Below are 12,260 nucleotides of genomic sequence, written 5' to 3'. Positions count from 1 at the left end.
CAGCATCAGCACTTCTTGGCCCATCATGACTCTTTCATGTAGACCCCATCTCCTGAAATTCTTTTATAGAGCCCAGTGAAATGACAACTATAATGAGTCCAACAGATGAAAGAGCAGCAGGACAAAACATTCAGATGCCTCTCTAACAAACACTGTGGTGCAACAGTCTGGCGCTCACAGTGTGAACATTTTATGGAAGTAAACAAAACAAGTGGATTTTGAGTAGAGGAGCCTAAAGAAGCATATTTATTTTAGTAAAACTTTAAAAAGTAGATTTGGAAAGATTGAACAAAATACACAGAAAAAAAAGAGGGGAGGGTCTGATTTAGATTTTGTCGTTCTGGTAACTTCTTTATTTAGTAGCATCAATCATAGCTATGGTCATTATGTTTCTGAGTTTTTAGAGTTTGACACTGAGCAGTTTGCCATAGAACTTTGAAAATCTTGCCCCTCCAAGCGAACATTTTATGAATACTTTCACAACCAACACTAAAGTTGTTTTTTAGATTCTATTTTTAGTCTACTGCAATAAATATGACTCTAATAAGATGACTATATAATATGATATTATATACGCAGATTATAGAAATAATTCCCTAAGATATTTTCGTTTGATGAGGGATCTGTAGTATTTCATGGGAGTCAACTGGTCCAAACAGATTCAGAAGCAAGATAAATGTAAAATGTTTTTTTTATTTTTTTTACCAAAATATAGATATTTTGGCATTTTTCAGTGTCCTAAATCATTATAATTAATTTGTAGCAGTTTCAAAATATATAAAATCATTTATTTTCAGGTATAAAAGGAAGTAGGAAGAGTTAACTCCTAAAGGTTTGTTACTAAAGATCGAATTGATTTCGAGTAATCTCTCCTATCGACTGTATTTTTTGTCCACAGTAAGAAATACAGAACAAATACATGTATATGTAAGTTTTGCTTAAAAATTCTTTTGTTTAATTATGGGTCATATTCCATCATATTTCATGAAGTTGAAGCAAGAAGCAACATTGAAATCCAAGAGTAAGAAATGGGGGTTCAAATTAGCAAAAGGTCAAACTGACCTGGAGCATGACAGATTTCTTGTGTTTTTAAGACCTTAACTGGAATAAATTGTACTGAACGTCTGCATGACGCTGCAGTTGCTAGCAAAGTTGCCTCTTGGCTTAAAAGGCCTGGGTATAACCAACCAGTGAGGAGTTTGTTTGTTCTCCTTGAACATGGTGGTGGTCTGGGTCCCTCCATCAGTTAAACACAAGGTGTGCAATGTGATGGACTGGGAACCTGTTAAGGGTGTACTCCATTTCTCACCCACTTACCACTGGCAATACAACCTCACATCATGTCGGCAGGACATTAGCAGGGACAGAAAATACATGAATGCATAAAAAACAGTCTGAAAAAAAATCAAAAATGATAAATATCTAAGAAATGCTTTTTTATAGGGTCAGACTTTTAGCTGACTGATACCAGAGCAGTGATTTAAAATAGGATCTCTAATCTAAAAAAACATTATTGGGGAACAATTACGTCCCTCTGGATGCAGGTACAGTACCCTCTTCCTAAGTGTAGCATAAATGTCTACTAACATTTTCAGTTCCTACAGTCATAACCTTTCTTAATATTTTTTAAAATAATCTGATGTGTTTTTTTTTTTATCTTATCTTTGAACAGTATTCTTATGTCTGTGCTGACAGTGTTTCTATACCTACTTTGCTACACAATAACTGCCCTCTTTTGGGATAATAAACACAATGGATTAAATGATTGAACTGTTCTAAGTTGTTTAATTGTCAAAACAGAACTTCTGATATAAAGCTATTGGATTTGTTTTTATACCCTAATAATATGCAGCACTTTCTTTTGCCATCAGACTTACCTAATGTATCTTATATTAACGGGAACATACATGTTAATGATAATTACCATATAAAATAAGCAATCGGCATCATTTCCCACATGTACTACTTTTTAGGTAAGAATGACGGAAATGAGGTGGGCTTGATATGACTGTGACACTTTCCCCACAATGTGCGGCTCTGCTACTAACGGGCTAATATTCAGCACAGCTCACCACAAGCAGAACTAATGAAAGTAGACAAAATGTCTCTGCTGCCATCTTTGTCTCGCATCCGCTCAGGGTGAGCTTTCCTCTTTCCCTCCTCTCCTTTTCACCTCCCTTCTTTTGAAAGGAGGGTGACAGCAGCATAAAATGGTGGCAAGCAAATGTGGCTTCCATGTGACAGCAGTAGTGGGGGAGACAAGCCAGACTGTGGCCAACCCAATCAGCTGTGTATGTCTGTTGCTTTGAACAAGTTGGATGGTCGCCATGGGAAGAACAGGGCAAAGTTTAGGAGAAACTGGTAGTTACAAACAAAAACAGCTCACTATCAAATGGAAAACAAATTCACTAAGCTGCTGGAAAACTGCTAGTCTTTAAATATAGGTCAAACATGGTCTATATGGAGATTTATTGATAGCTGACTAGGAATCTGGCTGGTATTTTAAAATGGTATGAAATATTTTAAAAAAAAACAAGCAACTACTATCAACTAACAACGATAATCCCTTCTAGAAGTTTTAACTTAGTACAGACCACACAAGACCTGATATATATAAGAAAAAAAAAGGTCAAAGTAAAATAACAACCTTTCTCAAGGTTAGAAAAAAAAAGGAACAGCTCCATTCGTCTAACAATTAAGGGTTAAGCCATTCAGGGCATTATTAGTTAACCCTAAGCTCAGACGATGATGAAGAAGGGGCGTAAATCACAGAGTGAAACAAGACAGACTCCAGCGATTCATTAATGGAAATGATCTGTCAATATGCTGGAGTCAATTCACACGTGTCAGCTGGGCTCAGCTCACAATGGGCCAGCCAACTTATGAACTCCCCGCACCACTCCAGCGAGTCCATAAAACAACTGGCAACGCCGTTGGGGAGCACCCTGAGACACCACCCCTTTGCAAAGACCACCAGATGACACAGATGGGGCAAAACCAAACAAAGACGAGACTCCCTTTGTACAGAGAGGAACCCCTTTCAAAAGCCATTCATGCAACAAATTGGGGAGAGCTGGCCATGAGGCACTGCCTTTGCTCTTTTATTAGCATGAACCTTACGTCACAGTAAGTGAAATCAGATTTATTGCTTTTGTTGCAAAGCAGCTTAATGAAACAAAGTTAACAAAAAAAATGTCTCTGGTCACAAAAATATGTCGTTTTCTAAAAGCTCACATACCCATTTTAAAGCTTAAAGTACATCTCACCATAGTGACAAAAGTTGTAGTTTTATAACTAGTGAGCAGACGTGAACATTGCTGAATTTTGTTTTTCTTCTATAACTCTTTGATGAAACAAACTTTCTTTTCATTTCTTTAACAAATTATTCCACAGAGTGAAGACAAAAAATAAACAAATAAAAACAATCAAGCATGTTGGATTCCTTTTCTTTTTTTTTTTACTGACATTTAAAGAAGCAGTGATATCCTATAGGCCGAGATACTACTGAGATGCACTGCTGACTAACTGCAGATTTAAGCAGCATCAAGCTGTTTTTGTGTCTTGCTTTGTTTTTTTCAATACATCTCTCCAGTTATGGAGGTATACTTCCATGTAGGTCAATAAAAATGTGCACACAAGCTTTTGCTTGTTAAGCGCCTTGCATTTTCTTTTCTTCTTCAGTCTCAGCTGCACTCTCACTCTGCTGCAGCAATCTACATAGAGAGACATTTGTCATCATTAGCCCTGCTCTGACAGTTGGCACCCCGGACCTCAGATCTCCAAGACTGGCAATTATGAACCCTTCATCCCTTATTTAGGCAACATCACCTACTTTTGGTGCAGGTTTTTTTTTTCAACAACATTTTATTCCTGAGCAGGCACAAATTAACAAAATCCTATTTCCTAAAATCCTATTTCCGGATCAAATCCCATGTAGGAGAGAGTTGTGTTTATCAACATATAACTTGAAATTATTTATCAGGAACAAGAGCTTTTGGAGAGGTCTTATATGAGCATCAAGGGGTCAGTGGGCAGATGATTAGAGTGCCCACTTTTGCATCATAGACACTTTGAGAATATTAAGATGAATCACTCTGCAATAGCTTAAAGGCTGGTTTAGGCATCAACATGGTGAAAATTTTGAAAATAACTTTAGTTTAAAGAAGCAAAACACAAAGCATTTCAAAGCATTAGGTAGAACAAAAGGAAGACAATGCTAAATGCTATGCTAATAGAAAAGAAGAAAGCTATTAAAGAGGGCAGAAACCTGCACCTTGATATTTTTTTTACAGATATATCTGTGTTTAAGAAGGTACTTTAAATGGCAAGTTAACCCTTTTTATGTTGTGGTGCATTCAGATATTTGCTGGATTATTATTTTTGACAAACAATACTAAACCGTAATCATGCTAAATTCATGCAAATACATGGATGTAATCTATCACCAAGCTGACAAGCGTACCATATTGCAAAGGGGAGGGGTGAAGAGCCAAATGAAAATTAGACAATCAATTAAGTTTTAAATGAATTTAGTCCAACTATTTTTTGTTAAACTTTTAATCAACAAAACAAAACCTACACAATATTTCTGTGGAGGAAAAACAAGTTTTAGAAGGGAGCTTATGGAGTTAAATAGCTTACAGTTTTAGATAAACCTCAGAGTTTTCAAATTTAGGCAGCAGAGAAGGAAATTAATGAAAGGACACAATCTAAAGAGGATCCCATAGAGGCTCCAGAGTTGATAATTAACTGGCCTCCTACAGAGATATCATATTGCATGGAATAATAATGCTTTGTTAATAAAGCAGGCAATGACAATATAATAAATTATATAATAGAAGATTGTGCCATAAGAAATAATCCCAACAGGATATAGTTTTAACAATTTGAGTGTCAGTGGGGTCAAATTTCTAAATAATTTGCTCTTTAAATTTGAATTATACAGAATGATTTTATTTTTTCTAAATCCGTTTTGGACTGATTTAAACATACAATTGGTGGTAAGTTGGTAAATGGGTTTTCTAAGTGGATTGAGTAAACCACAGAAATGTAATGGAAAAGCCTAAGACGGACATGTTTTGTTCGTCTGTAAGAGGATTATTAAAAGTATGAAAGGTTATCCATAATTGATATTCTTAAGATCTCTTAGCAGAGGACTTGATCCAGAGAAAGAATTAGGAAAAATCTCTTTCAGTGAAGCATTAGAAAAGAAGTATTAGTTAATGCTGTCAAGGAGGAAACTGAAGTTTCTGAAGGCATCTCAAATGCATTCCTGTTGAAACAGTTTTAGTCTTATTGCTAGGGTTAAATCCCAATAGGTAGAGGGTCAATTTGGTCAATTTCACCAGTCAATAAATATAACATTTACCCTTCCCACTTATTCTGTATTATTGTAAGTGTTGTTTATTACCATTGTTCATAAATTCATAATTAGAAAATGTAATGTAAAAGTCCAGGCGACCATTTTTACCATGTTTTTAAGCCGTAAGACAAACTAAAGTTTTGCATATCCATTTTAATAGTGTCAAAAAAGGGTCAAATTCATTTTAATAACTCATTTCCATGGCAATTCAAAGCCCAGCACATGAGAATAAAAGGCAGAGAACATTGCAGTAGCATAAAGGCAACACAAATAATTAAAAAGGATGAAAATGAATAAATGAAAAAAGATAATTATACAAAGACATAAAAAAGAAAAAAAAGGAAAAAAAGTATAAAGGGGAAAAAAATTAATAAGTGTTTGTTTCTGGAGGACTGCTCCAGAAACAAAGAGGCCTTCAAAACAGCGTCACATGGCCATGCAAAACTAGAGGGAACGGAAGTCATTGTATTGATTCACACAATTGTGCATGTATTTTGAATGTTCAGAATCTCAATCCCATTTATCAGACTGGAGAGCCCCAAAAAGCCTGGCAGGACACTACACAGAGCAACCAAGACTGCAGCACTGTAATGGTGTGAGTAAGAAGACATGAATGTCTGGGGCCAGACCTGACAACTGGAGTCATGGGACTGTGGAGCAGGTTGAGTTGCACTGGGAACTGTGCAGCCACATGGTTTAGATTAAGAGGCGATAATCTCAATGAACCCCCCCAAAACACACACCCCATCATCGCACAGAAACACACATACTTCTATCACAAATAGGGATGGTCAAAAGCTGGGGAACAGATTCAGAAAGTGCAACCTGACTCTGAGGTATCTGACTTGCGGCATGAGACTCTTGGAAGTGAGTCCAGTCTGGTTTCAATAAATGCCAAGTACCTGCTGAGCTACAAACAGGGGGGAAAACTATTAAAGCCAGAGAGGGAATGGGATTTTAGCTACCTAAAAGTGCATGGAAACCTTCCCTTTGAGTCCTGAATAACTGCTGCCCGTATATGTCAGTAAGAGTCTAAATGTATGACTGTGAAATTCAATTTGTCCTAAATGTGATACAGTTGAAGAAATAAAAATGCATTATTACCAAATAAACTCTGACCTCTGGCATATCACACAATTAGATTTCATACCTGAAATCTGTAAATTCTACCCGGTAACAGTGTAAAATTACCTCTGCATTTGCCAAACAGCTACTAGCAGTGTGCTCATGACAGGCAGTGATGATAATAGGAGTCACCTATCTATCAAGGTCCTTCCTCACACACCACGCCTCTCCTCAGCTGCATCCGAGCAGAGGCTGAGCAGCGGAGGATTGCCCTCATAATGTCTGTTTGTATGCAGCTCTAGCGAGGGCAGAGATGGGTGTAAATGCCTTTGTGTTTGTTATCTGATCTATGCAGCAGCATCATCTTTTTGAAGTCTTCTTCAAAGAGTGAAGACTACATTGAGATGCTGTGACAGTGCACTGATGAGAGACAGAGAGGGCATCTTTACAATTTAGTGTAAGTGCAGATACCCGACTTCTTTATGGTAAATCAATGCCTTTTTATTCTATCATATGATCTATTGATATCATTTGGTGTTAACTGTTATTACACCTACTTTTGCTTCACTGTACTTTATATTTTTTTGTTTCAAAAGTTTCCATGCCCATTTTTCCATAATATATATTTTTAATGTAAACAAAAGCAGACCAAAAAAAATAAGAACATATTTCAATTATAAACCCACATTTTCCTTTTTATTCATTAAACCTAACTTTTTAATACAGACAGAGAAGTGAGAATGCTTCTTATTGTAACCCAAAAAAGGAAAAAAAGGAGCCTATTTCTAAATACAAAATGTAATTTATTTTTGTTTTATATTTCCAAAAAATCGCTAAATATAAGCTGTACAAGTATCCTTTTAACACAGATTAATACCTCAGGAAAATGCATGATAAAATATAAGGATTGCCAATTCGTTTGATAATTAATTAAACTATGGATGAATAGATAAATATAAATTACAAAAAAATTGGTTTAATTGTTTATTCTTTAATAAGAATAAAAATCAGAATTTTTACATTATGCTTTACCCACATAGGCTACTCCAAAATACGTTTTCTATTCTCTATTAAGTCGCTTTCCTCCGCTTAAAAAATTTCACTTCCAACACTGATTTAAATTAGGATTTTTTTTTCTAACTAAACTGTTTTTCTTTCTATCGGATAAAAAAAATAAAACTCCCCAAACAACCCAAACACACCCACTGTCTCTTTTGTTGTTTTGTTTCTGAAACAGCTGACTGGCTAAATAAAATAAAACCTAAAAATCCAAAATTTTAGAAAAAAAGACGCAGCAGATAAATCCAAACGTTGCAATACCGCTCATCGCTTTAAAATCACCAAGTGTTTCCTTCTTCTTTTTTTTCTTTTTACTTGTATATAGGATCACAGCCGGGGATGAATTTGTTTCCCATAAGCTGCGGTGACGCACTGGAACTCCATTGGACATCCTGGTCTCAACTCCTCCCTTAAAATAATGAGTGTGTGTGAGTCTCCCTGCCTGTTGTAAAACACAGCAACGCCAGCCATCTGCGTCGAGAGGGCACATTGCACTCTGCGCAATTACGCGGACTCCTAACTGGCACAGCAATCAGAGAGAAAAAAGAAAAAAAAACCCGAGATTTTTCAGCTATTGGACTTTAAATCACGTCATTCGGATCATTTTGAGAACTTATTTTGAGCACTTCAATGCAGTTTACAGCACGGCTGCTGTGACTGTAATAATTAATGCATATGTGCTCTGAGCACATATAATAAACTGACCCTTTTTTCTATTTAGATTGCTCTCCTTCTTCTCTAAAATTGGCTCCCGTACAAACAGCCGCGTTGGATCCCTCGGCTTACTGCGAGACTCCGGTGTATAACCCGGATCTCTGCCCTAACATGATAGCCGCCCAGGCAAAGTTGGTGTATCACCTCAACAAATACTACAACGAGAAATGTCAGTCTCGGAAGGCGGCCATCTCCAAGACCATCCGGGAGGTGTGCAAGGTGGTGTCGGATGTACTGAAGGAGGTGGAGGTGCAGGAGCCGCGCTTCATCAGCTCCCTCAGCGAGATGGATAACCGCTTTGAGGGACTGGAGGTTATCTCTCCCACCGAGTTTGAGGTCGTCCTCTATCTGAATCAGATGGGAGTATTTAACTTCGTGGATGACGGCTCTCTGCCGGGCTGCGCCGTCCTCAAGCTCAGCGACGGCCGCAAGAGAAGCATGTCTCTGTGGGTTGAGTTCATCACAGCTTCCGGCTACCTCTCCGCGCGTAAAATCCGCTCCAGATTCCAGACGCTGGTGGCCCAAGCTGTGGATAAATGCAGCTACAGAGATGTGGTGAAGATGGTCGCTGACACCAGCGAGGTAAAGCTGCGCATTAGAGACAGATATGTGGTGCAAATCACGCCTGCGTTCAAATGCACTGGCATCTGGCCGCGAAGCGCTGCGCACTGGCCTCTCCCGCACATACCGTGGCCGGGACCCAACCGAGTTGCAGAAGTCAAGGCGGAGGGTTTCAATCTGCTATCCAAAGAGTGCTACTCCCTGAACGGGAAGCAGAGCTCTGCAGAGAGCGATGCTTGGGTGTTGCAGTTCGCCGAGGCCGAGAACCGGCTTCTCCTGGGCGGCTGTAGGAAGAAATGCCTGTCGGTTCTCAAAGCGTTGCGGGACCGTCACCTGGAGCTGCCTGGGCAGCCTCTGAACAACTACCACATGAAAACTTTGGTTTCCTACGAGTGTGAGAAACATCCCCGGGAGTCGGACTGGGATGAAAACTGTCTGGGTGACCGCCTGAACGGGATACTATTGCAGCTTATTTCGTGTTTGCAGTGCAGGAGGTGCCCGCATTATTTTCTGCCTAATTTAGACCTGTTTCAAGGAAAACCGCACTCTGCGTTAGAGAACGCTGCCAAACAGACTTGGCGACTGGCAAGGGAAATACTGACCAACCCCAAAAGCTTGGAGAAACTCTGAGGTAACACTAAAAAAAAAAAAAAAAGAAAGAAAGAAAAAAAAGGTTGATACAATTCATTTTTAAAAATGTGTTAAAAGGTCTAATGAGCTCATAAAATTTGCCAAACCGTTGTTGTGAAATGTGACTTTCTCTGTTGTTAAAATGTTTTGGCCTAGCCGCTTCAATATGCTCCTTTTTTCTAACAGTATCATTTGTAATTATTCATATTCATCTTTGGAGGTGATAACTGACTTTTCAGAAGCAAGTTCCAATTTTTGTCACAAATCTTGAAGGCTGCAGTTTTTACTCATTTTCTTCACACTATACAGGGCTGACAAAATCCAACATTTTCTTCAACCCTTTAGAAACAAATCATTAAAAAAAAATCCCATCTGTACATTTTCTTATACTGTAAATACATTTATAGATTGTGAATCAAGTGGTCTGGAATTGTGAATGTTGTTCTGTGACAATAGGATCCACCTGTTTAAATCTGAACTTTTTATCTGCATCTGCTACTTTTTTCTTTTTTTAATTTATTCTTGCGTCAGTGGTAGTCTGACTCACCTGTCTAAATGGACATTTTCTATTTTTTAAAGAGTTTACATTTTTTGATGGTAAGCGTAAAACATTTGTTACATCTAAAACATTCCATCAGTCTACTTGAATGATTATTTTAAAGAACTCGAGTTGTTTTTTCCCTCCATCGTTACTATAGGCCAACGTGATTTAAAAAAGAAAAAAAAGAGAAAGAAAATGATAGCCTATATATAGTATATATAGTATATATATTACAGTTTAATTCGAAAAAAAAATGCACTTGAAATACACTGGATTATACGTCTGTGATTTGTTTCTTTTTATTATAATTATTTCTGTCTTTGATCTAATTTAAAGAGTTAATAAAACGAGCTGTTTTATATACTTGTGTCCCCCACTTTTTTAAAATGCAAGTCGAACGGCAGTGTAAAGGGCCTGAAGCAAGCGTAATGCAATGGTATAGGCCTACGTTTTTTTTATATATATATATATTTATATAATTGATGTAAAAATATTTGAAAATACAAAAGTATTTATAAAACAGTAGAATTTGCAAATCCGTTTAGATTATTTTTAAAATGCAAACCTGCAGCACATTCCGTTATTCTATTCTATTCTATTCTATTCTATTCTATTCTATTCTATTCTATTCTATTCTATTCTATTCTATTCAAGTTCAAATGCAATGTGAAAAGGCTCACAAATAGAGGTGAAAGGTAATCTAGAGAAATAAAATAATAACATTGAATACGTTCAGATTTTTCAACAGCAAATAAGAAAAAATGCAATAAAAAATAATTGAGAAAGACTTATGCCTGTCCAGTCTAGGTTAGATACCTTTGGGTCGACTCTTTTGAAGGCAGGGTCATCCTCGTCCACCTCAAAGTAGATCTCGGAGGTGGTGATGGACAGAGTCCCGCGCGCGACCAAAACAGGGGCCACAAGCTGGGCCGCGCTGCTCAGGACCACTGGGCCTGGGGAAGGGGGAAGATTATAGAAGGGTTGTGTTACTGGAATATTTAATTTCAAATTATAAAGTAAATCTAATGCCATAAGAATACTGTAAGGGATTCAGCCCTCCTAGTCACCATGGAGACTGCCATTTATAAAGTATAGGTCTAACAGGCATAACATTTTGTGGTAATTTTCCTAAATAAAGTCAATTACTAAAACTAAGGTCGATAAAATAAATAAAAATATAGAGATAGGATCGGATAGGATTTTTTTATCCTTTGTTTTTAATTAACTATTTCAGCAATTCGCGCTAAATACGGCGCGACAGCCGCGCGAATTAGCCCTACTTCACTCAAAAAACATGAATATTGCGTCAACGTTTAAGTTCTGTTAATTTTAAAAGAATCCTTAAAAACAGATTATTATAACTCTGATTATAGAGGTAGTTCTCAATCTTTCGCCACCGCCTTTTTTTTTTTTTTTTGCAGCGATGGTCTAAAATTAATTTAAAAAAGAATTAAGATGTTAATTTTCAGGATTAATTTAAGTAATTCAGTGAGAAAGAAAATACGCAAATAAAAAATGAAACCAAACACTGATTGCCTGTTAGGGCGGATTCCGTCTATGGTGGACTGATAATGATGGCTTTTTTATTATTTCAGTCCTCCCTCTTGCTTTTCAGCCTCCTCCATGCTGTCAGATCAGTGTCTCTGCAGAGCACCGTTACAGTGATTTGTCTACTCTAGAGCGAAAGCCCTCGAAAAATCAGGATATTTATCGATTCTTTAAACTCTAAAGAGCCACTTTAATGTCTCGTCAATCTTAATCTGCGTTCCTCGGCCAATTATAGGCGATAGTGTTACAGGAATACAAGTGGATATCGGTTGGAGCTCCCAGAGCGTCCCTTCATCGCTCTTCCAGGCTGCAGTTAAACTATCCACCCCAGTTTTTCCTTCTCAGCTCTATTAACAGTGATCCTATCTGCTCATGCAAATAATACTCATATTAACCAACAACCTCTTAACTGCATTAGAGGCATTATTTACATAAGATTAAGCACAATTATCAACCTTAAAGTACTTAATTGTACCTTTTCTCTATTTAATTCCTTGATTTTATTTTTATTTTCTTCTTTTGTTTGGTTGAATTAACAACGATAAAAGTTGAGGTATTTACTGTCATCAAAGTCCCCAAAGTACAATGAAAATAAGAAATATTACTCCTTGGTAAAGCACTGTTATCTGTCCCAAAAGAGCTACATCAAGTGAAACACACTGCAGCCTGAAGCATTAAGTATCTATTGCTCATCAGCACAAGAGGATTATGCAGTAATCCCCTCGGGGATCTGTCCATAATTAGGCTGTAACATAAAATGTTTACATAAGAATAATAAAA

The 12,260-nt window shown here is 37.3% G+C and overlaps 2 protein-coding genes across 2 annotated transcripts in view; one reads left to right on the top strand and one right to left on the bottom strand.

The window, feature by feature from the left end:
* Positions 1–12,260, bottom strand: part of LOC107092093 (neurobeachin-like) — a 238,477-nt gene that overhangs the window by 65,786 nt on the left and 160,431 nt on the right. Inside the window, exon 40 of the mRNA XM_015386380.1 lies at positions 10,749–10,885. Coding sequence (XP_015241866.1) covers positions 10,749–10,885 — 137 coding nt within the window. The remainder of the gene's footprint in view (positions 1–10,748; positions 10,886–12,260) is intronic.
* Positions 7,925–9,748, top strand: mab21l1 (mab-21-like 1 (C. elegans)). The gene has a single exon (XM_015386390.1). It carries the CDS (start codon positions 8,312–8,314, stop codon positions 9,389–9,391), a length of 1,080 nt encoding a protein of 359 aa, XP_015241876.1. The 5' UTR covers positions 7,925–8,311; the 3' UTR covers positions 9,392–9,748.

Source organism: Cyprinodon variegatus, unplaced genomic scaffold (genome assembly GCF_000732505.1).
Source record: "Cyprinodon variegatus isolate N-32 unplaced genomic scaffold, C_variegatus-1.0 Scaffold367, whole genome shotgun sequence".
NCBI lineage: Eukaryota > Metazoa > Chordata > Actinopteri > Cyprinodontiformes > Cyprinodontidae > Cyprinodon > Cyprinodon variegatus.
Note: the sequence above shows the minus strand (reverse complement) of the source record. Positions and strands in the feature narration are given on the sequence as shown.

Bases quoted from the DNA above. Each gene is read 5' to 3' on its own strand.
- mab21l1 (XM_015386390.1), top strand. From the start codon at position 8,312: ATGATAGCCGCCCAGGCAAAGTTGGTGTATCACCTCAACAAATACTAC.